The 25,196-nt window shown below is 38.6% G+C and overlaps 1 protein-coding gene across 6 annotated transcripts in view; it reads left to right on the forward strand.

Annotated features, from left to right (window-relative positions):
* The window catches only part of N4BP2 (NEDD4 binding protein 2), a 35,728-nt gene extending 17,570 nt beyond the window's left edge, over positions 1–18,158 (forward strand). For 3 of the 6 annotated variants that reach the window (XM_021533195.2, XM_021533198.2, XM_077782810.1), the window contains 10 exons: positions 200–2,496; positions 3,897–3,982; positions 4,677–4,719; positions 5,513–5,748; positions 7,208–7,326; positions 8,570–8,708; positions 8,811–8,996; positions 11,180–11,348; positions 13,145–13,268; positions 14,024–18,158. In XM_021533195.2, the coding sequence (XP_021388870.2) occupies positions 200–2,496; positions 3,897–3,982; positions 4,677–4,719; positions 5,513–5,748; positions 7,208–7,326; positions 8,570–8,708; positions 8,811–8,996; positions 11,180–11,348; positions 13,145–13,268; positions 14,024–14,069 (3,445 nt within the window). In that variant the 3' untranslated portion in view covers positions 14,070–18,158. Of the gene's footprint in view, positions 1–199; positions 2,497–3,896; positions 3,983–4,676; positions 4,720–5,512; positions 7,020–7,207; positions 7,327–8,569; positions 8,709–8,810; positions 8,997–9,418; positions 11,349–13,144; positions 13,269–14,023 lie in introns of those variants that run through there. The other 3 variants (XM_021533199.2, XM_021533200.3, XM_031504559.2) reach the window with 3 other exon arrangements.
* The last annotated feature ends 7,038 nt before the right edge of the window (positions 18,159–25,196 follow it).

Consider the following 25,196-nt stretch of genomic DNA (forward strand, 5'->3'; position numbering starts at 1 on the left):
GGGAATACTTCCTAAAGAAAGTTAATCTTTGCTTAGCTCCTTTTTTGTTGAGGAATGTTGGAGTTACATCTAGTTACAAATTTGTTTCCCTCTCACTAGAAGTCTAACTAGGTTAAACTGTAACTGGAGTTAAAAATGTGGGCAAATGCTTTAAGAAGGTTTGAAATGTGTTTATATTTCATTCCGATTTGTCTTTCAGAAAGAGAGAGGCACATTCTGATGTAAAGGAAGAAGAATGTTTTGCTTCTGAGGTGGAGCCTATTGAATTAGCTAAAGTTGATAAAACTTCTTCCAGTATTTCTCTAACATTAGAAAGTAGTTGTGACCATGAGCATTTTCAGAAAGAAGAAAAAGAAATGGAAAATATCTCGGTGGAACACAATTCTGAGAACAGCACTGTTCAAGATGACTTGGAAGTTAATTTATCAGATTGTATCAAAAGAGAGCTGCCCTTAGAGACAAAAGAAGAAAAGGGATTAAAAACAGAAGAAAACACTGAAGCAGAAATGGATGAGGTTGAGGTGATTCCAGCTGAAGAGATTGTGAACTTACACACAGGTGGAGCTGAGGTACACAGTGATAATGAAAGTCTCAAAGTTCAAACTGCAGTTGAACAATTGGGCAAAATATGTATGGAACCAAAATCAACCCAAACGAGTAACACGGTGGAACCAAGCAGTTTGGCTTTTGGCACATCAGGAAAGCCAGAACTACTAAACTTTCTGGGTGATTGGCCTGTGGAACAAACAATGGGACAGAGAGTCAAAAGACCTAGAAGACTAGAAAAATCTCCTCTGAAGAATGATAAGGAAGGTGAAACTCCCGGACAGCAGCATTCTGAGATAGGCAAAGAGCAAGTGGGCCTGCCTGAGACATGTACTGTTGAGAAAGGACATGAGGACGAAAATCTACCCTGTAGCTGTTACTCTGTTAGTTCAGATAAAGCTGCACCAGAATTGCAAATGTTAGGATATTGGCCTGTCTCAGCCTCATTAGAACAGAGAGAGCAAAAGTCAAGGAGAATGAGAAAGACAAATCAGTGTGATGAAGACAGAAATACTGAAGATGACACTAACACGAATGCTCTTGAAACTGTACATGTGATTCATGGGTCACCTATGAACACTGAAGAGCAACCAGATATAAGTAATTTGCCTGTGTACCAAGAGGAAATAGTAGCTAGTGAAATAGTAAGTGAGGAAAAATCCCAGCAAAGTAAGAGAACAAAGAAGCATCACAAATTAGCTCTCACTTTTACAAACAGCAGCTTGCCACATCCCAGAGAAGAGGACCACTTGTCTAAACTTAACCTGGTAGAAGAGAAACAGGAAGCAAATTTATGTAGGCAAAAAAGTAGCCATTCACAGACTGAATCACAGGACTTTGCTCTCCTGTGGAGATTAGAAAAGAAAATGCTTTTCCCTGAAAAAACAAAAGTATTGCATGGCAGGTTAGATGGCTTCAAACCCAAAGACATAGATAAGGTCTCAGATTCTCAGGAAAATATACCCTATCGAGTTACATATGATAAAAGTACTTTTGTGGAGGACAGTGAGCTTATCAATATTGATGAGTCTGAAAAACTAGATACACTCTGTAAGCTCTTTGAGTCTGTTTCATTTGAAGCTCTGAAAGATCTGTATGAAAGATGTAACAAAGACATCGACTGGGCCACAGGTCTACTGTTAGACTCTGATGAAAAGTTATGTAAAGTGGTTGATACTGAAAGCTTTCAGGTAAGCGAAGCTGAGCCAGTGGTTGCAGACCTTGATTTCAAGGCAAGTAAAAACTATGATGAGAATCCAAAAGACTGCAAACAAACCCCACAAGTACTTGGGGCTGGTGATACCTTTGAGACTTCAGAAGACAAGGATTCATCACTCAACATTACAGAAAGTAGGGCTGCCAAGACAGCTGTGACAAGTGCTGATGTTTTTGACTCATTTACTGCTACCTCATTGGAACTGAATAATTCTGTGGATTCAGACCCTAGAACTAACACAGGTAGCTCAGCAGCAGGTGTCATTGAGCTGTCCATTTCAGGAAAGCAGAAGGGAGAGAGTGAGAGTCCTCCTGAAGAAATTGTAAATAAGCCATCACTTTTACAACTTGATGCAGGTTTGCCTCATGATCCTAACACAACTTCTACCCATTTGAAATCTGAATTAAACAACGAAAGTTACAGTAGCCCTTCAGAAAGCAATGCCAAAAATTCTGAAGGGACTGGTTTGTTACTGGAAATGGATCGTGCACTTCTGGTTGGTCCTAGGAGCAATAAAGAACTGGAAATAGATAAAGAAACTCAGGACAATTCCAAGGAGATATGTGGTAAAGAAGAAATTGACACTCCAAGCTGGGCTGCAACTAAAGCCAAGAGACAAAGCCCTATACCAGCATCACATGCAGCCTTCAGTATAGATTGCCTAGAACTAACATTGCCACCTGAACTGGCACTCCAGCTGAAAGAAATATTTGGACCTGTTGGCATTGATGCAGGTATGATGTAATTATATGCAGGTTTTTATGGAAAAGAAATTATTTTACTAAGAAACCTTTCTTTCTTTGCCTGCGTTTTTTTCCCCTTCATGCTTGATATTTAGGGAATAGATTCCTGTAACTCCTCATGATTCTGGTGGTTGATGTTGTTAATGCAGAAATGAAACCAAACTAAGCATGGCATAAAATACAAGTGCAGTAATGCTACCTTCTGCTTTTGTCTTTTTGTACATGCACATACTTCAAGTAAAAAGAAAATATATTGGCTTATTTGCATTCTGAGCAACAGGCCTTTGAGCTTATATTCAAACTCTGAAGAGATATTCAGATGAATGAATGAATAAGGAATATGCAAATTGTGGCTGATTAGGAAAGAAGAAAGGGGAAAAAAAAACCTTCAGGCATCACTTAAGTTGGGGAACCAGAAGAGGTTGGTTAAGGGAGATGAAATGTGGCTGTACTTAAAAGATGACAACAGACCTGTCTGCAGGCAGATTATGGTTAAGGAAGCCATAAGCAGCTTGAACATGCGTCTTAAAAGTTAAAGAGTGATAGAAAAAGATAAAAAGAAAATAGGAGGAATATACAGCTTGATGCTTTTCTCTCTCTTTTTCCCCACACTTTTTCCTTTTTTTTCTCATTTCCATCTTTCATCTTGAAGATTGCTTTATGTGAAACTCTGGATACCTGATTTATTGGTGGGTTTGATTACTGGCCTCTTTGCCTTATGTGCCTATGTCCTTAAAAAAAAAGTTTGTTTTTTGTAGCAGAAAAGTGTTTTATTGTTTGAAGTATGCCCAAAATTTTCATTTTATGAATACATGCTTCTTGGTTTTTTAATATTTGAAAGGGTGAGAAATACCCTTTTTAGGAAAAAGAGCTTTTGTTATGATACCATGTTAATTTCTGCTGTTTCCTTTAGAATTTGGGGGGATGCTTGGAGTTTGTCTCTCTGTGTGTTGGAAAGGAAGGACATGACTGCTGTTGGGCTGTGGTGGGTATGTTGTACAGAAAAGCAGTTGCCATGTGGATTGCAGTGGAATAGGGGGAATCACAGTTTCATGAATGAAACTGCTGTGTTCAATTAACAGTGGCTTTGTAAAAGAAGGGTCTGCTAGAAAAACTGAAAACAGGTGAAAAAATATCATTGTTCAGGTAGTAATATTTCAGCAATATTCAGTTAATGTTAACTTGTTTCTTTCCTACCCTTTCAGAGTTTTTGAACACCTGAAAACAATTTCTGTGGAATGCATTTTTTGTTTAGGAGTTTATTTCAGTCATGACCAGCTTATATAGACTCTCCAGAGTTAAAATTTCTAAGTCTAGGATACTGTACTTTAATTGCTTACGTAAGTTTTTATAGAATGCTTTTAATGAATATATTCTCTTTGTTCCCCCAGGATCACTAACTGTTGAGGATTGTGTGGTTTATATTGATCTGAATTTGGCAAAAGTGATTCATGAAAAATGGAAAGAATCTATTCTGGTCAGTAGAATTCCTTCTTATGATACGTTGTGGCATGTCTGTATTTTGTCAGACCATTTGTCTGCATATGTCTTGGTCTAAAGGTGTTATCTTGGCAAGAACAATGATAAAATGTAATAGTAGTTTGTAAAATGAGCGGAGTGTATCAGTATGTCATAATCATTGGAGCTACTGAAAGATGTTTTAAGGGATATCATGAGTGCCTCATCATGAAAACAAGATTCTTAAAAAACAAGGATCATAGTGCACAATTTCACTACAAGATTGATGAATTCCTCTTGCCAAGAATCCTTTTTTTTTTACCTATAAAAAGAATTATTTTATGAATTATTCTCTGTACAAGACATTTCTATGTGCAATAAGTGAGATGACTTCTCTAACCTGTGTTCTTTACAGCTCTGTGAAACTTGGAATGCCTTTTTACAAAATTTTTGTTTGGTTTATATAATTAAGGCTGTGAAGTCTTAGCAGTGGGCATGTTTCTCTGGTTTGATGTGTTTTTAGAAAGATAATTCTAGCTTATAAATTTCACTTCATAATTATTTTTCCTAAATATATTTCTTTTAAAATACTGAATCTTTGAGAAATATTGCAAGACCTTATTTTTAAACTGTTTTAATTAGAAGCTAACACTTGCAGTTTTCCTGCAAAATTCATAACTTATAACATTCATTATTTTACTATTTTTATTTAGAAGCGTCAGAGGAGAGATGAATCATGTAAGTTGTCTGCAGAAGGTGTGTTGTATATTTCTTTTAATTGTAAACAAACTTAATATTCATTATAAAAGCATTTAATTATTTGAAACTTAAGGTTGCAAATACTCCATCCGTTGAAAAATGATGACTTTATTTATTAGGCTAAATTTTATTGCCTTTGGATCCATTTACCAATCTCTTATTATGGTGTGGGGGAGGGGAGAGGAGTTAACGATAAGCAGAATCACTTGTTCCAGATAAAGCCTATATTAGGTTTTATATAAATACCAAGATAAATAAGGTATAAATACCTAGATAAAGGAAGTCCTGCAGACCCCACTGCAGACTTGGACTAGTGCAAACTAGTGACCAAACAGTGCTGTTGCCATTAACTTGTAGAAGCAGAAAACTAGATTGTTAAGCATCTGTCCTTAAGTTGTAGAAGAAAGGCAGGTAAACATATGAGTCAGTAATTCTTTTATAAAAGCAAACAACTTCCCGCTTAATGTATGTGCAAGATGATTTACAGCTGTAAGATAACACCTTAACACTTGAAAATTTTGTGAAGAAGTCTGATGGATTTCTTTTGTTTCACAAAATAGATAAAGATGATCAGACAGTCTATGGAAAATGAAAGTGAAGAAAGTGAAAGCAATGTGTTGGTTTCTGTTTTAGCGTTAATAATATTGTTTTGGTGAAACTCAAACTGTATATATATATATATTTTCATATATATATATGAAAAACTTGTCAGTTATTTTGGCATTGCATGTATATATAACCTAGTATGTGTTTTGTCACCCTATTTTTATTGCTTTTGAATGTCCTACAGTGTTTCAGCAGATAGATACAGATGACTCAGAAGTGCTGTTATCTCAGAATGCAGACAGCAATATACAGAAGAAAAAACCGAGCTCAGCTGCAGACACATCTAATGATACACAGACAAAGACCCCAGCAACATCAGACGTTTTTCCATTTATGGATCACTGGAATGCTCAGATTCAGAAAGTTTCTCTCAGGCAAATAATTTCTGAAGAAATAGCGATGCAGGAGAGAGAGGACCTGGTATGGATAGCACCATTTTTTTAATGTAGATTCATTGCTGTTATTGAAATGGAGTATGGTGACTCATCCCTGTACTGCTGATTACAGCTTGAAGTTGTGAGACAAATACATGCCAGTTAGTATTGTTGGTACAGGAGTTTTCTTGAGGTAGATGGTTCTGTTTGAAAAATACAGTCTCATTTACAATATAATATTTTGGTTGTTTCACAAATAGATCATTCTGCATTCACTATCTAGGTTAGCATTTGTGTTTGGTTGAATTGTTTTTTGGTTGCTCATCTAAAACCAAAGATCAGTATGGTCTTCCATGCTTTTTATTGTGACAGGAATATCAAAAAAAAGTTCTTAGTTGGCTCCATGCCTTGTTTAGAAGTGTACTGAATTGGTTGTAATTTTTTTTTTTTGTTAGGAGAACTCACAAAATTCCTAACCTATGAGACATTAAAATAAGTACTTAAGGTTAATCTCAAACAAGTTGCTGTACCCACTTCTAAAGTAACTCTTTAATAGATTTGTGCTAGTTCTTTGATTTCCACACAGAATTCCTGTGCCTTGTGTGTTTGGCTTGTGCCTGATACTGCCCTCTGCTGCCCCACTGATGTTCAGAACAGGTGTTCTTACTTGTAATAGTTTCTGATAAGCAGCAGTCCTAAAGAAGAGGAGCTCTGAACTGGTGTAGAAAGTTGTATGAGTTAGCCTGTACTTGGAAAATGGCTTGTGGAGTCTTTCTTTGAGCTGCATGTTTGTGCTGTACTGATAACAACTAGTGTCAAGTCCACAGCTTTATTTTTAGTTTGAATTAATGGAGCTTGGCTTTATTTTGACCATTTTTTCCCTTTTTTAAAAAAAATTCTGAATATTGGAATGATCAGTCCAATTAATTCTAGGCTATAAATATGTCATCTTCTCAGATGACTTCAGAAGTAAGAATATTTATTATAGACACAGCTCCAGATACATCAAACCAAAATTGTTTATGCTTCTTAATAATAAAGTGTTGTTTCAATTGCAGGCGTTCAGTATAGAGAAAAGAGGAGGACTTTGCACAAGCTTAGCACTTGTGCAAATTTCTGAGTGGACTGACAGGGAATAAATTCTAAAACTTCAATCCCTCCTAAAATTTCTCATTCTAAAATTTTAATCCCTCCTAAAAAACCTCATTTTACTTTGTCCAAATTATGATGAAACTCATAATTTTATGAGGGAGCTCCAGCTGCATTACTTCAAAAGACTGCAGAGTACTGCAGTGGTGTATGTATGATACAACTTGCCTGTCCTTACTTTATGCTGATCAGTGTGACAGGCTGATATGGCCTGTTGTCCTTGCTGTGGGTGCATACCAACTGAATAGATACTTTTTAAATCGTAGCAAATAATGGCAAAGTTGGATTGGCTCCACCTTCACTGTATTTTTTTCTAATGAAGAACTTCTAATATATTTCTTTTGTCCTCTGGGTAGAATCGTGTTCCTTCTACAGCTAGAAAAGACTGTGCTGCTAAACTAAAGGAGAAGCAACTTTTTGAGATGTTTCCAACTATTAATCAAAATTTCTTAATTGATGTCTTCAGGGACAACAAGTAAGAAATCTTTTTACTTTTTACTTCTGTTTAAAAATGGTACTCAGTTACAGTCATAAATATTTAGAGTTAAGATACTGCTAAAGAATGGCTTTTTGCAAAGTAGTGCTTTTTGTTAATCTAAATAAAAGCTAGCTGGTCTTAAAGGCAAAAAGGGTATAAAACCTCTCAGTTTAGACACATTTCTTTTTAGGGTGAAATAGACATATTTTTTGTGAGCTGAGGTTTAAATCTAGTGGGAGAAATTAGTGGGTGTGGTAATAATAGGATCGCAGGAAATGGCATCTGCCCAAGAGGAAAACATGACCATCACCTGGTTTTACCTGCCGGTACTTTCCTGGTTACTACAGCCACTCTGAAGGAATGAGTAATCTCTCTATGCCTTCCTGATGACATTCTCTTTCTCCTGTCTGCATTTATGTTTCTGGGATGTATGTCTACCTTCTTAAATCCATGTTGCTGAGAAGTTGCTTTTTTTTCAAGAGAAACATCTTTTTTCATCCTTGGCAGTTTGAATGTCTGTCTCTACATATGGGTTTGCATACCTACTTGTCAGTCATGCAGCTTGTCCAGGTTGTTATAAAAATCTTTCCTGTTTATATCCTTCATCCATTTTTATAATTCAAACATTTCACCATCTCATTTTTCACATTTGAAATTGTCCTCATAGTGTTGCCTTTCCCAAAATCTGCCTTTACTTTTGATCAGTCTGCTCTTGTTAGCTTACTAAAGAGCAAGAATAAAGAAGAAAAAGGGCTTATTAGAAAGCTGTTGGCAACTGATGTCTTATTTAATTACATTTGATAGCAAAGTTTGACTAAAAATACAAGGATTTTCCCTCATTAGGGTTTCAGAAAACTGAGCTAGTTTTAAATTAGTTTGAATTATCTAACCCTGACCAGAGAAGATTTAAGATGAACTATCTTACTCAGCCCAAAGAGCAGCATTTATTAATATCTCTCTGATTAATGTAGGATGTAATTTATTTCAGTTATGTCATTTTCCTTTTAATGCTCAAGTGCCCCTCAGTTATGTTTCAGTTGACCAAGACTGCATGTATGTTGATGCCCTACAAGGAGTATGCAAACCTTTAATAAGCTGTAATATTCCATTCCAGTGTTTATTTTCATTGTAATCTAGTTCTGTAACAATATCAGTTTGTTTGTTATAATGAATTTAGATAAATATAGCAGCTATTAATATATATATTTGTAAAGTCAAAGATTTTATTTATCCTTTACAGCTACTCTTTAGAACAAACTGAACAGTTTCTGAACTGTGTTCTGGAGGCGGATCCTGTACAAACAGTTATAGCTCAAGAAAGTGTTCAGCAGAATGAAATCGTTTCTTCCTACAGTGCTGCAAAGAACCGTGAGAAGAAGGTATTTATATTTTTGTAACCATAGTTACAAACATAGCCAAAACTATGCTAATGAAAACACCCTACAATGCATCCGTAACTTCAACAATGTGAATTCCTACAGGCAAAAAAAAATAAGGAAGAGGATGATCCTTTATGTGAAATGTTTCAAGACTTTGAGTATCCACAGTATGATGATTTAAGAGCAGAAGCTTTTTGTCACCAACAAAAGAGACAGGAATGCTTGAAAAAGGCTGGCGAGGCCTATCGCATGGGTATGAAGTCTGTGGCGGCATTTTATGCACATCAGGTAAACAAAAATATTGTTCTTTTTATCTGAATTTAGGAAGGTACTTAAACACTGAATTGGAAGTGATAAGAATACATCATGCCTGCTAGAGTTGTTAAATTTGGTCACTGTTCTCTGTATGTTATACTGACAATCACAAGTAAATTTGCTTCCACTAGTAATGGTGCCAGCACAGGAAGCTAATGTAATTTAGCTGCTCTGAGACCTCATGAAAGGCGATACCTAGTGCTTAGTCACACATGCTCCTTTGTCTTAGATCTCTCTCACATCCCATCACCTCCTTGTAAACACCAAGATTTGTATCCAAGTGGTCTGGCTAGCTTCTGTGGAGCGTGACATGGACTGCAACAAACACAATTTTTTGAATCCTCTGTATATGTCGGCGCTGAACTGTTCTTAGACACATCTTCTGTACTTTATAGGAGTCAGACAGGTGTTGTCATCTTTTGCCACAGAATCTTGCTTGCCTCATCCTCCATAAATCTTGGGCAAGATTGCTGCCTGCTGTCTTCGCTTCTTCATTCTGACTGTCTTTATGGCTACAGTCTGTCTTGGGTTGGGATAAATGAGGTGTGTATGTTTTTCACAATAGATCTCATATAGACTGTAGATCTGCTGCTGTATCAGTCTTGCATGCTCTGGCCTTGGAGCACAGGCTCTTTGGTCTTGATTCAGGCACATTTCTTACTATGTACCAGTTTGAGTACTGCTGATCAGTGCTGTTGATCCTGCTCTTGGTTTTAAGTCTCATTTCTTCTTGTAATCAAAGTTCCTCTACGTTGGTTTCTTGGTGCCTTCACAGGAGACCCTTCCCTTGACATCACATTTAAAAAAATCTGTTACAAATATCTTCAAAGGCTGTAGTTTTCCTGTGATCTAATAGTATATCAAAATTAGAAGCATTTAATTCTAAACTTTGAATTGTATTATGACAGAACAAAAACGTAATAATAAATCACTTGAATTTGCTTATTAAAAAAGCTTTCATGCAAGTGGTATAACTAAATGCTTATATTGTTACTGTGCATGTAGAAAGTACTGATTATCAATTTTTATAATGAACTTTTAATGTTTTTTATTCATATATTCTTGAAGTTTTGAGAAAAAGATGTGCAGGATTTTAAACAGAAATGTAATTTCAAGTCCTGTCTTACTTTCGTTCTTATCCATAAGAACAAATACAATCTATTGTAAATACGTTGAAATTTATTTATTATGTACTTTCCTTTAGGTAATAAAAAGGCAAACTAATCTACCTTTATTAATAAAAAATGCTGTATGCTTGGTGGCCTTTGTCTTGGGAATCCTTTGCAAGTGGGTTGCAGGGCTGCTGTCTTGAGTTTCACACTAATACACTTCAGCTGATCCATTTGAAGAAAGTGTAAGACAGATTTTCACTTTTGTTTTCTTGAGCCTTTGTCAATACAATACCTGGAGTTAAATCTTCCATTCTTTTTCAGACTGTACTTACAGATCTTCGAGGACATAATTTGTTGCTTTGATCTCTCAGATATTACCATTGCAAGGTTCATGGGAAGGAGTTGGTACTTGTTCAGTCTGTAGTAAGGTGACTAATTGTACTGCTCCTTGCCCTCATTCCAAAAGAGACTTACTGACCTTCTCAGTCATAAAAGATGTCAAAAGTATTTGGAGAGATAATAGACAATATTATTATTGTTATTGTTATTAAAAATGTTTACCCTTGGCCTGTCTGAAATGTTGGGAATACATTCTGAAGAGTTAACCTCAAATACAACAGTCAGCAGGCTTTTCCTAATCTGTTGGGCAGTTTTTTTGACAGTGTTTCATTATAATTTTAGCAAAATACTTACAGGAAATAAAAACCTATTGTTAGGAAAATAAATTTGCAACTCAGTATGGAGTGTAACTTTTTAGCTTATGTAAAGACCTTATGATTTTGTACTTTTTCTCCTTGTAAGGCTTTTGTTATAATGTCTTCTTTGTGCCAGCTTTGAGTAGTTTCTCACAAACAGATTTAATGGAATCTTCTTGTGAGTAGGTCTCACTGAGCATCTTGCAGAAGTTCTGCTATAATTATAAATTTTACTAGTTCAGACTTGAACTAAAAGCACCCTGCCAGTGCTGTCATTTTGAAACCACTGACCAGAGTGGAGCTTAAATTATTTCTTGGTGTGTAATAGTCCCTGTGCTTATGAATAAAGGGTCGCCTTCATGAGCAGAAGATGAAAGAAGCTAACCATGCTGCTGCTGTGCAAATCTTTGAGAGAGTAAATACTTCCTTGCTGCCTATGAATGTGTTGGATTTGCATGGTCTCCATGTGGATGAAGCTGTGCATCAGTTGTCCAGAGTGCTGCAGGAAAAAAGTGAAGGTAGGATTTAGGTAATAATTCTTGCCCCTAAAAATGGTTCTCATTTTCTATTAAGAAATCATGATACATGGCAATATCAGAGGGAATGAATAACATGCTTTAATAACATGTATGTTAAAAACAACTAGGCTTTGTGTTGTCTTGTTCTCAAAGTACCCCAGTGGTATTGTTTTTCTTTGACATGAGAATGATTCTTGCTTTCTGTCTCGCCCCCTTCCCTCTGTTTCTTTGTGAATCTTTTTCTTCCTTGTGTTTTACCCATTTTTATTACTATTATTGAATACTTGGTCTGTCCTTCCTGACATTTTTAACCGAGGAGATGATGCAAACATATGTGTCACCATTGCATTGCTTTGTCACAACTATGTTGCTTTTATAATCTTAAAAGAAAATTACTATGTTGGAATTCTAACAACAGTGATGCAGTGATGATATTGTCTTCAACTTCTACATGAAAGTGTGAGATTTGAGCTACCTTTCAGAAACTTCTGTATCAGTTGTTGGGAGCATCGCTTGAGATCAGAATACTGCTGCTTCCAGAAATGTAATTTTATGCAATTTTGCTTGAGATCTTATTTTTTCTCACTGTGGAGAGTTCAAGTACTTCATGAGTGTCCATGCTGTAAAAAGATCAATTTTCTGCATTACTAGTTTACCCTCTAAATTTAAGCACACTGAGAATGCTTCTGCAAGGTGCTGCCTCAAAAACTTGATTTTTGAATCAGCTATCCACAGACTATAAATAAAAGTGTTCAGTGGGGTCTTAGATAATCTTTGTCTTCCAATATGCATCAGAGAGAATTAAATTCCATTATCTCATGCAGGTCCTGCAATGACATTTGCGTAATTTAAACTGTAACCTAATGCTTTTTAGAGCTGCATTTCCAGAACTGTACTTAAATCAGGGATACTGAAATTGGTAGTAGGGGCTCTCTGTTCAGTCTATTCAACTAAATCTGAAAAAAAAAAAAGTTAATTTCACTGTACATACATTGGAAAAGGATCAATACTGGGAACTTTTTTACTGGCATAATTACAAGTAAATATAAAACCTACATAAAGTTATGGGGTGGGGGAGAGTAGTTGAAGAAACTCATCATGTCAACTGATAATTGCAAACTGGCTAATCTTGACTAGTTGTGAGAATCCAGTTAAATTTTTTCCCCTCTTTTTCAAACTCTTCATCAATTTAGGTTTCTGTTATCTCTGGGAAGAGAGCAATTTCTTTTGTTATGAGGGCTAAGTGCCCTAATAAAATTCATTAAATATGTTGATCTGTTGATTTCCATGCTCCAGCATAGCAGAAGATAGTCCAAATAATGTGACATAAGTATCAAAAGCTGGATTTATATTTTCTTTCTTCTTAATTTCTTTATTCAGTAAAATGTTATTTCTTTATTCACATTAATTTAAGATAAAACATGAAACAATACAGAAGCACTACTTAAAAATTCAGTTAATGGCACTCACCTCTTTTAATTTTGCAATTTAAATTTATATCCCAGCATGTAAATTCCAATGGAATATCAGATGACAGAAACAGTAAAGCTTGTGTGAAACTGGAATGTTTTTGGATGATCACAATATACATTTTGCAAGCAATCTGGATTTCAAATGTTTGACTTTTTCAGAACAGGGTAAAATTGCTATTTGTATCTAAAATACGCATATCATCATGGGAGAGCAAAGCTCTAGAAGAGTACTGAGAGTTTCCAGAAGAATGCATGGAAGGCTCGTACTGAATGCCAGGTCTGTGCTGCAGAAGACTTTAACGGTTGCAATTCCTGCTGTTGCAGAGTACCAGCAGACGGGCGGGAAGCCGTATCTCAGCGTTATCACGGGAAGAGGAAGCCATAGTCAGGGAGGAGTTGCTCGCATCAGACCAGCAGCTATCCGATACCTCACAAGCCACAACTTCAGGTGACTTTAGATTTTTCTTACTGATAATTTTTTTTTTTCTTAACCCACATTTAAATAACTGAAAATTGAAGTTTAGTTTTAGAGTGCTGTAAACTACTACAAAGATGTGGGCTGGTCTGCTGTTTCATATTAAATTAAGTCTGTTTTTTCACAAATCCAATGCAGCACCTGTTAAATGTTTGATCCTTTCCTCTGAGATAGTTTAATTCTATATTTCAATTCAAGATTGCTAGCTTTACTGTGAAAAGTTGTTAATCCTGCTATTTATTTGTTCCCACTACTTGTATTTGTGTTCAGTTTATGAGGGATAGCAATTTAGTATGTCTGGGCTGGCACCAGTGTGTTTTCTGCTTTTTACATAGAGCAGTGGAGGAAGGTGAGACTCAAAAACAGCAATGACTTCCCATTTCCTTCTTGGCTTCTACAAAATAGAAGGATGAAAATCCATTTTAAAAGAAGAGGGAATGAAAAAGGAACAGGAATAGAGGAACAGAATTAATATAACCAGAAATATTGGGCAGGTTTTTCTTTTCTCAAATCTTCGTCTTAGTTTCTGCTTTTTCCAGGTCTTCATATCTCCAGATATTGAAAAATCCTCCTTCAGTGTCACATCTAAGGACATAATGCTGATTTCCTCACATGCACATACACTTGACTGAGGACCTTACCACTTAACCATATGTTTGATGAGAATTGAAGGTGATGGCATTGCCTATAGTTTACATGTTGAAGCTTCTTTTTCTCTTGTTTCGTAGGTTCACAGAAATAAAACCAGGCTGCCTGAAAGTCATGCTGAATTGAGTTGTGGAAAGAGGAATATAGAAACTGAGGTGTCAGATGAGCACCGGGTAACAGAAAGAAACCCCCCCCATATTTTGAACAACTGCACTGGTATTTTATAATCTGTTTGGATGATATTTTATTAGAACTGGTCTCAATTTGCAGCAAGTGGATTTACCAGTATATTTCCAATAAATTTTTGTGTGGAATAGATCCTCTTTTGAACCTGCAAAAGGAAGATCTTAAGAGGATTTGAAGTCTCAGAAATGCGGACTTAGAATTCTGCTGAGAAATATATGATGTTTTTAATGGAAGTTAAGGTACAATTTTTAATGTAACTGTCTTCTTCGCGTACCTAATCTGCCTTTTGACCCTTGCACATCTTGATTTCTGTGGCTTCTGTACTTCTAAAACATAGTATCTTGTACAAAGTTATTTTGTAATTCAGAACTTTATGCTAAACCCTTCAGAAGAGCAAAGGAGAGGCTGAAACTGAGCAACTGCTGGTGTTTCAAATCCAGTTACATCTGAGTGCTGAGTATTTCCAGGCTTCATTAAAAATCTGGTATCATTTTAGTGGTTATGTTATGATGAGTTGACCAGTTCTATTATCCTTACTTAATTCTAAACTTCTCCAAATATTAAAGGAAGTTGCATATAAGGCCTCTGCATTAAGGCCAGCCGTGTGTTTGGTAATTTGGCAGATTTAGTGTGATCTCTTAAAGGGAAAACCACAATGCTGTTATTCAATCTCTTTTGGAGATCCACCTACTGGATTAAAATTGTTTCTTTCTTTGTGCTTTTTAAATGCAGCAAATGCAGTAGTATTTTACTTTACAAGCGTCTAATAATGATTTCTTCATTCTCTGTGTATTGTTTGGTGATTTCCTTGTAGAAAATATGATTATGAGACATTTTAAATGTATTTTTAACATCAAAGTGAATGCTAATATTGCAGAAGTAATTGCTTAACTGGAAAATCTGGGAGTACAAAAGTTACTCTGATTTTGGTGGTGTTGCATCAGCATCTAGAAATATTTGTATTAAAAAAACCAAAACAACATAAAAAGACCCCAAACAAAACCATTCAAAAATGAAATATAAGCATCTCTACTTATGCAAGTGTTTCCAGTAAATAATCAGAACACTTTTAAAATAGAAATATCTTCTAGAATGCATAGCTATGTTTGTTTATATCTTTGCCTCCTGAAAGGCATATGAATTTTTGTTGTACAGCTTTTTCAGAACAGATGTGAGTTGTGTTTTAGGAACAGTATTAATAGATTAAGGATTAATGTGAGGAGTTTTTAAACTTTTAACCACTCTGCAGTAAATTTTATCTAGGAACTACATGCACATAGAGTTTGTGTATGAATCCATATGTGTGTGTAAGTTCTGCAAGTTGCATACATGAGTACTAATAAACTAAGAACTTCTGTGAGAAAAGCTGTCCACAGAAATAGGTTTCACTTGAAAATGTGTCTGTATAAGTCGCTGACAGGCTGAAAGACATGATGTTTCCTGAATATATCTGTATTTACTCTAATACATACACAGTGAATATGATGCATGGTAGACTTAAAAATGAGCTTGTCATGCTTCAACAAATACAGTAATCTTTTCCTGGTGATTTCAAGTGGAAAAATAGCTTTGAGTAATCAAAGAGACTCTTTCTATAATAATAGACTGCCATAATAAGTTTTACATTTTTTGTGGGTACTTAATTCATCTGAATTGTGTCCTTTCTCTAGTTCATTCTCTCTGCACTGCTCTGGGAATCAGTAAGTGAAATACAAAAGATCTGTGGTCCCCAAACAGCACTAACAGAGCTGTTTCTGCCACTGCATGATATCCTGTGTGAAGTCCATATTCCATCCTCTGTGACAGTGCCCAAAATGGACAGAGATGCTGTTTAGGCACTTGGCCTTAAGACAGTAGTTCAGACTATCAGCTGTACTGGGTTGCAAATGTTAGAACTATCTCAGCAGAGCCGAAATCTTGGTTTTGGACCAAGGGACTTCCTTCTGTTCCTGAACAGGTTTTTATAACAAATGGAGTTGCAGCTCTCTTGGACAGCTCTTTGCAGTATAGTCCCTGTTGGTTGGCCTGGGTAGCTATTGTGTGTTGAGCTGCTTGGGTGCCCAAGCCCTACAGAGATGTGCCTGTAAACGAGGAAGTGCCAACACTTCTGGTTGTTTTGGGAGGCAGCCTGATTCATTCAGCATATTCACACCATTCCTGACATGGACAAAGACAGCTTAGATTTTAGTTCAAAAGACAAGCAGAAAAAATTGTTGTCTTGCCCATCTGTTCATCATAATCTAGTTGACAACTTTACCCTGGAGATGAGAAACACAGCTTTTTGCCTTCTTCTGGCTTAGCAAGTGGATGATAATGATTGCACTTGACTCTCACTTCCCCAGAAAATGCTCTGACCAACATGCTCAGGAATATTTTTGAAGTTGCCACTTCCTGAGCCTTTTTTCAAAATTACCACTGCGCACTAAAAGTTCAAGCTTAAAGGGACAAAAGAGATTAAAGAATTAAAAGTGTATAAACAGTCTCTGGGAGTGAGCTAAAACTTTTTAGAAAGGAACTGTTCCTGGTGAGCTCAGTGTCCTTTCATACTGTTTTTTCATCCTTTAGTCCTATTTGGATAAATACATTAAAAACGTTCAGGGTAAAATCAGCTCTACTCTGTGCTAGGAGAATTTTTCTTCAGTCTGTCAAAGTCAGCAGAGAAATACACAGCTCAAGAGCAGTTTGGAATACTTTTCTCTCTTCCTCTCTTGACTGTCTTTCACTGGGGTACAGGTTGAGGTTCATGAACATATCAGAATATGCCCTGTCTGGGGTAGATTGGTCATTCTCCTAGCATGCATTGTTTGACTACCAGCTGAACTTTGATGAAGATGATGGCTTAAAATCATAACACTGGCAGAACCAATCCTTTCTCTGTCAGCTTCAGCAGCTCAAATGAGGCATTGCAAATCAGACTCAGAAAAAATACAACAATCCTCTGAAGGATCTCAAGCACTTGCTTAAAAGCTGTGCTGAGCTGGATACAGCTCAGAAGATCAGTGCACAGAGTAAAAATAAGTAGAGTTTTATCAGTAAAGATCTTCGTGCCTTCAGCTACTTGCCAGTATTCCAGAAAAACAACACTGGAGTTCTTGTATTTCTATGACTGATTTTATAATGTATTTTGGGATTTATTCTTTGAAATATAATTATTTAAAAATGGTATTTCAAAGTAGGTTATATTTTAGAAGTTCCAGCCATACTGGTGTCTCTTGCAGTGAGAATCCATGAGAATCCTGAGGTATTGTGTAAATTCTGTATCATCTTAAAATTAAAATAGCAGTATTGCCACCAGCACTCTGAAATAATGTACAACTGTTAAAATACCTATTTTGTGTACCACTTTCTATTCTATTCTTCAACAGCATGTGATGGTGATGAGTGGTAGCCTTTAATATGTGACTTTCTGTGTCTTCTTTTACAAAACATTTTGATAGTTATCCCAAGTTTAAATTTAGGAAAATTACCATTTTTTAATATACAAAATTAATACTTGTACTAACATTGATGAGTGATCTTAGAGAAAAGAAAAAAAAAAAGGCCAGATGTATAATGAAGAAAATTGTCTGAAGTAATGTGACTGTTGAAAACTATTTCAGTTGATTGTGAAAGTAATAGGGCAAAAATTTATTTTAAAAAGTATTTCAGGATACCTTGACAGTCTTTGGCTTTTCCTTTTAATATCATGTGGTACATCCCCCTTTAAAACCCAACCAAAGCCCAACTGTTTATGCTATTTCAGCTAAATAAATTCTGCAGAGGATTAAATGAGTAGATGTGAATATGCATGTGAAAACACCTAGTATTGCAGCTACCAGTTGTAAAAGCTGTTAGGACCAGTACATTGGAAAATACAAATTTCTATTTTTAAATTAAAATAAATAATGATTTTTTTACTTGTATAAAGTTGTACTTTTGCTGTTTACTATAATTTTGTTTTTTACTGAATTAGTTTTGTAATTTGCATTTAGAATTTCTGATACAAATGGAATTTACAGAATCTAGTTTAATAAAGGATTTTTGTCACAAGTATAGCCTTCTGTCTTTCCTTGGAAAACTATGTTGCAGCTTGTATCAAATTTTTTCAAATAGTAGTCTTGGAGTTCACATGAAAGCCACTTGCTGGGCTTCAGGATACCATCTGTAGGCAGATGAAGCAACCATCTGCAAGCATAAAATTGTGGCCTGAATTTCAGTGTTGCAAGTGCGAGCTGAATGCTCAAATTACTGAAAACAAGGGGTCATCGTTTCAGATTTTTTTTTGGCCTGAAGTAGATGAAGAAATGCTATTCCAGGCTGGCTTGTTCATGGGAGAGTGAGAGAAGTAGTGTCCACCAAGGGGAGGGGCGGTCTGACCACTGCAGCAGTGGGGGTTTGGGGGAGGGAAGTTCCGCAGAGACCTCCTTTAGCAGGAGCCCCTAGGTCAGGGGGAGTGAGAGGCCGGATCCTGAGGGAGCCCAGTGCTGTACCATGGTGGATACAGAGCTCATCAGCCTGGCTTTTTCCTCCCCTGTTCTGGTCAGGTGAAGCTATTTTCCTGTGTATTGTCCTGGAAGTGTGGAATGACGCCAGAGACCAAAGTGCTGACTGGAGTCTAAGTTATTTTATTAGCTCAGTTTGAGGACAACTTGCCGTGACCCAAGATGACTCCTACAGAATCATTCCTGTGGCTTCATTGCCTTGCAGCTTGGGTTGATTGCAGAAACAAGTTAGGCCTGTGCATTTCCACAGCAAAGCTCTAACTCAAGCTGTTCAAGAGAGCAGGGAAAACAGGTTTTGGGAATACATGAAGGCTTGGCAGATGCTGGTTTAAATGTGACATGGCTGATCCTGAGCCACAGTTAGTAGACCACAGCATTGGTAAATGCCTCGCTGGTAGTGTGCTCCTTACTCTCAGGACTCCCTGCTCTGGCAGTGTGGCTGAAAGTCCAGCTTGGGCATTAGTCTCTCAAGTTGATGTTTTTAAGTGCAGTTACAGCTGCTGGACTTGCCTTCTGTCTTGAGGCAGCTTAATTCCTACCCTTGCTAAAACATTCCATCCTCACTTACCAGTTTCTGTTTCAGTCCATACCCCTTTTTTCCTGAGTGCTGGGATAGTCTTAAGCTTGTTTGTTCTTCAGAAGCAGCCCTGTGCACTTCTAAGAGTCTGCCTCCCTATTTAAACAAGAGAAATAGGGTATTGTAGTCTGTCCTTACTTAGGAAAATTATTTGAACTTTAGGACTGAAAACTTTACTATGGTAAAATAAAAATATTGTTTGAGACAAACAGTGTGTCAGCTCAAATTAAAGCATAATTAAATGTGTCTGCTGGTGGAACATGTCAGGTAGCCTGACAATAGGTGGTGCCCTTGCCAATGACGTAGAGCGATGGTGGCAGCAGTTCTTCCTGTGCCCCTACCAGAACAGAGTTGTTTCTCTGTATAACAGGTGCTAAAGGATGTTATTACACATCACGTGCTGTTCATTTCTTCCTCAGAGGGAGATCCTGTATTTGGAGTATTATTTTGATTAATTTTTTTCTTCTTTACAGATGGATGGGGTAGAGTTGGTTTTCAAAATATATTTGCTGCTCTGTGCTAGAGATGGGCAAGACAAGTTCATTTTTGCACACAGGTTTGAAGAAGGTAATGTCAAGGTTTCTCCATCAGCTACCCTGGGTTAGTTTTTGCAGTTGAATACTTGGACAGATCACTCTGTTTGGAAGCTGACGTAAAGGCATTGTACTGTTTGGTGAAGTTCTGTGCCACTGTGGATGTTACTAGTGGCACAGTCTTCTTGAAAACCATTATAAGGAAGGACTCCCTTGATGTTGCTTGACTTTCTGCATCATGGGTCCTGGGTGGGCTAGCAGTGGCTTCTCATTAGTTACCACTAATTGGTAAGCAACTGCATGGATCAGTGTTATTATTGTATTATCTTGAGAAACAGCACTCTCTTTCATAGACATCTGTGGCTAGCCATACATACTGGCCAGGAGAGGAAGCATTGGAAATCCTCTGCCAGAGACACAGATTTAATCAATTTGGTCTGTAAATGGAGAAATGGTAGCCCAGTGAAGTTGCTGTGTGGGAGCTCTCCATAATAGTGTTTGCTCCACATCAGCTAACTCAGAAGGCATTGCCTTGGATTCCTGTCTCAAAATTAGAGTAAAAGTAGGCTTCTTCACCTGTGTGCCCTTCTTGCTTTCCAGATTATCTCCTTTTACTGTCTTGCAGTGCCATATAGGCAGGTTTGGGCATTTATCAAGATAGACATGTAAAGTAGCTACTTTGATGTGCTGTAGACAGCAGAACATCCTTGGAGGGATGATGCACTCTGGCTGGCAGGGGGGCTTTCCTTTGGGAGCGGGTCAGGGCACCTATGTCAGGCTTCTGTTCTGAGTCTTCTTTTGGGGTAACATCTCCATGTTTATGGACTAGAAAGGAGAAACTCTAAGGAGAGAGCCTGAGACTGAGCAGTGTGACTATCCCTGTCTCCCACTTCGAAGCAGGAGCAAGTGGTAAAAGCACATTCAAAACAAAACCAGCTGCTGCCTTCAGATTGCTGAGCTTCCCAAGGGGAGCCCCAATGGCCTCTCCCATAGCTGGGGCAGGAGGCCTGGTTTGTTTTCTTTCCTGACAAGACGAGTCTAGTCAGCAGCACCAACGGGGCAGGGCAGGGCCGTGGGGCTGGAGCTGGAGCAGGGCTGGGGCTGGAGCAGGGGCTGGAGCAGGAGCAGGGCTGGAGCAGGGCTGGAGCAGGAGCAGGGCTGGGGCTGGAGCAGGGCTGGAGCAGGAGCAGGGCTGGAGCAGGAGCAGGGCTGGAGCTAGAGCAGGGGCTGGAGCAGGGCTGGGGCTGGAGCAGGGCTGGAGCTGGAGCAGGGGCTGGAGCTGGAGCAGGGGCTGGAGCAGGGACTGGAGCAGGGCTGGAGCAGGGCTGGGGTTGGAGCAGGAGCTGGAGCAGGGCTGGAGCAGGAGCAGGGCTGGAGCAGGGCCGGGGCTGGAGCGGGGTGCCGGCTCCCTCGTGGCTGGCAGGCGGTGTGTGCTCGGCGAGTCCCCGGAGCCGGAGCCCCGGGGCGGGGCTGCTGGGAGAGCAGGCTCCACGGCCGCCTCCCTGCCGGGACACAGCCCGGCGTCTCCCGGGCACAGCCAAAGGAGGAGCCAGCCTTTCCCTCGGCGCTGGTTCCCGGCGCCGGGAGCGCCTCGGCCGCTCTGAGCCCTGGGGTGGTTTCGCAGAGAAAACAACCGGAGCCTCCTCCACGCTTACTGCAAAGCCACGGGCGTTAGTTTGCATTAGATCCAGGTGGAGGAAGGAAGTGTGAATGTGCCCCCGGGAGAGAGAAAACGGCAAAAGTCAGAGTTTAGAGAAACAGATGTGGGTTTGCACGTTCTGCACGTTCTCCCTTTGAAAATTTAGGAAAAAAATTAAATTAGGTTATTTTAAAACAAAATAAGCATATATTTTATGTGTTGTTTATATCTCTGGTGCTAGACATAGGCAACAATTCGCTTTTTTATGTAATGATCATCTAGGACAGGAGAAAAGCTTGTAGGGTTAAATACAGTGGATATCAAGAGTGTCATGGTTTACTTCCAGAGCACTGCACACACCATACTCTTTGAGGCAGACCAGAATCAGAGCTGAGTGAATCCAAGAACAAAAAGGAAATCAGGCAGGGGGGACAGGAACAGCTTCTGCGAGTCAGAGAGGTCTGCTCCTAGCCCATGTCTGACCCATGAGGTGACAAATGTCTTCCCAGAGTGCCAGCAAAAAAGCCACAACCAGGCAAACACAGAAAGAATCTTGTTGCTTCAGTAGGACAGATGGGTATTTTGGAAATAGTACCTGATTTGGGGGAAGAAGATTGAATTAGTTATTAGATATTGGAACAGGTTGCCAGGGAGTCAGCTGGACATCCCAAAGCTGGCATTGTTCAAAGCCAGGTTGGATAAGGCCTGGAGCAAGCTGGTCTAGTGGGAGGTGTCACTGCCCATGGCCTGGGGGGCTGGGACTGGGTGATCTTTAAGGTCTATTCCAACCCTTAAGCATTCTATGATATATGATATGATTCCTTATATGCTAGGCTGTCTCAGAATGAGAGACAGGAGAGTTAAGTAACCCTCAGTGCAGTTCCTAAGCACGCTTTACTTTCAAGAAAGGGGATGTAGGTTTTCATGTCACTCTGGAGGAAATCACTTCCCCTATATTGTCCACCAGTTCCACGCTGATGTCACAGGAGGAATTGTGTTAGGAAGTTAGGACACCAGATTCTGTGCATCAGATTCCCAAGAAAACATTCAGTATGTAGTTTTGTCACACAGCCCATGTTGCTGACAGCCTGATCTCAAGAGAACTATCCCAGAGAAATAACTAATTAGTAACCTCTACACAGTGGAGGAACATGAAAGAAATAATGAATGGATCTGTAGTTGAGATAGCAGAAAGCTGTGGTCTCAGAAAGTGGGGAAATCTCTGCCGGCCTTCCCTCAGAAGTGTATGGGTTTAATGTATGGAGCTGCATCAGTCTTGAAAAGGGGCTGGATGAATGGAGATGACTGCATCCAAATCTTGGTGCCAAAGCCAAGTTTGATCATTTTTTGCACAACTGAGGGATTTCTGTTTTGGTCCTGAGAGGTCTGTGCTGCTCAGGCATGCCCAGGTGTGAGCTGCTTTGTGCCTTGTACCCATCTCAGCAGTCCACCCAGAAACTGAGAAGCTCAGGGCCAAACCCTGCAGAGCAGGAGGAGCTGGGGGGCTGCTCTGTGGCCACCTGAGGCATAGGACAAGCCTGTCACTGAAGAGGAAGAGGCAATGGCATGAGAAGGGGCTCAGGAGCTGAGTTGTAACTCAGGAAGGAGGCAAGAGAGTCCACAGGGAGGGGGTGGCATTTCGAGCATGTTTCTTCATTTAGGCTTCTCTGGAGGGCTTTGACTCACGCTCTGAAGGCCTCTAGGTCTGCCCACACAATGTGTCAGGAACCTGCCTCATGCTAGAGTTTGGGTTCTGATCTATCAGGCTTCAATTTGTGCCCCTTCACTACCAAACCTGAGGAGTATCTAACCCACGTTAGGTTGCTGAGGAGCCAAAGCCTAAACTCATGAAGGTATAGTGAATAATGCGTGAGAGTTTTACCAAAATCCATATAGGAAGTCCTTGTGAGACTGCGTTTTCATTTCCTCTTTCAGACTGAGGGCTCTCGCAATGAATAATGCAGAAGTTGCTGTGCCTGCTCTCTGCCATGCCGTGAGGAAGCCTCCCTTTTGCTGAGGTGTCTGTTCCTGGGAAGAGAATGACTTCACCCCCAGGCTGAAATGTGTCTGGGCAACCTACCTGATTTCCCCTATACTGCCTAGGAACTCAGGGGAAAGCAAGTAGGCACATCCCAGTTTTCCCAACACACAGCTGGCATCTTGATCACATACATTTTTCCTGCCTCCCTTTGAAAATGATGTCAAAAAATAATTAGGCTTTTTTTTCCTCCACAAAATAAGTGTATTTCTTCTTGTGTTTTGCTTATATGTCTGGTGCAGTGGCTAGACCTAAGCAACAATTAGCTTTATTTTGTGTAACTTAACGATCATCTGGGAGAGGAGAAAGGCTTGTAGGGTTAAGGAGTGTCATGGTTTACTTCCTGAGCATTGCACATATCACATTACCCAATACAGACCAATATCTGAGCTGAGTGAATCTCAGAACTAAAAGGAAATCAGGCAGGGAGGACAGGAACAGCATCCTTCCTTAATCTCAACCCCCTTCCTAACACCAGAAGCTTTTTTTTTCTCCAAGAGGGACAGAAAGCAGTGGATTAAGAAGAAATATGACTTTTCTTGTAGATGGACCTATGTCAAGATCCTGGGTGGTAATGTTATTTTACACAATTTCTTATAAACCTTTAGTTACATGTGGTTTAAGACTATTTTTGCTGTCAGCCTACTTCTCAATGCAAAAATAAATTGCAAGACTTTGCTCCACCCCCATAAATATTTTCCGCAACAAGGTGTTTGTTTCTGAAAGTCACAGATAATGACTCATAATGATTTTTTAAAAAAGGAGAAGCAATGTATTTTTTATATATTAACTATTCTCTCACAGCCAGATGTTCCCCTTCATTGCACAGCATGAAGAGGTGAAAAGGAGCAGAAAAACTGCAGTAAGGAAGACAAAAAATCTCCCAAAAGCCAAGCCAACAAACAACCAAGGATCAAGAGAAACAGGTCAGGTATCAATTTTACATCTAACTTTGGAATTACCTACATGTGCAGTGTGCATGGAACTGAGGGTCTTTTGTTGGAGTTCCAGGTCTCTTGGAAGTGAAACAGTGGATCAAATGCGTGGAGTATATGTATTACTGAGAAAGGTCTCAAATAAATTAAATTCTACTATTTTTGGGAAGTTAGTGGGTCAACATCATTCAGACATAGTGGAGTGAAATGGGTGGAAATAAAGACATGTTAGAACATCTCTCTTAATCTATAGTTTTGTTTATTTGCTGAGTTCACTCAGTTCAAAAATTGTTTATCAAGTATTTTTACAGATGGATGCAATCTTTTGAAAATGCAAACTACTTAGACAGATGGCTTCACATCTGGATTAATCTCAGCACGAAACAGAGAAGAGTAGTTGTATTTTTAAGTATCTGCTCTCTGTAGCAGACCTAAAATTAGTCATGATCACCAAAGACATTTATATCACTGTAATTTGCAAATAGTATTTATTTCTCTAATTCTGACAGTTCTGAACATTTCGGATGGAAACATTTAAAAATGTTTGGGTGTCTGATTTGCTTTATCACAATTCAAATGGAAACTTACTGCCTGATTGCTTAGGCTGGTATTGGGAAGTCCAAACCCAGTTAAAAACAGATGAATAGATGTTTAATGTGAAAATGAGGAAACACAAGTTCTCACATAAACTAGTGAAGTGCTGAAGACCCTTATTCAAAATCTTATCTCAAACTAAAAGGAAGATTGAAGATTTTAAGAAGATAGGATTTCCAAAATGCCTTCTGAGAACCTTCTTTCATCACTGTTGATAATCAACTAAATTAATTTCTTTTTGTAGGGAAAAGAAACAAATTAATTCACCAT

The sequence above is a fragment of the Lonchura striata genome, chromosome 4, assembly GCF_046129695.1.
Source record: "Lonchura striata isolate bLonStr1 chromosome 4, bLonStr1.mat, whole genome shotgun sequence".
Classification (NCBI taxonomy): domain Eukaryota; kingdom Metazoa; phylum Chordata; class Aves; order Passeriformes; family Estrildidae; genus Lonchura; species Lonchura striata.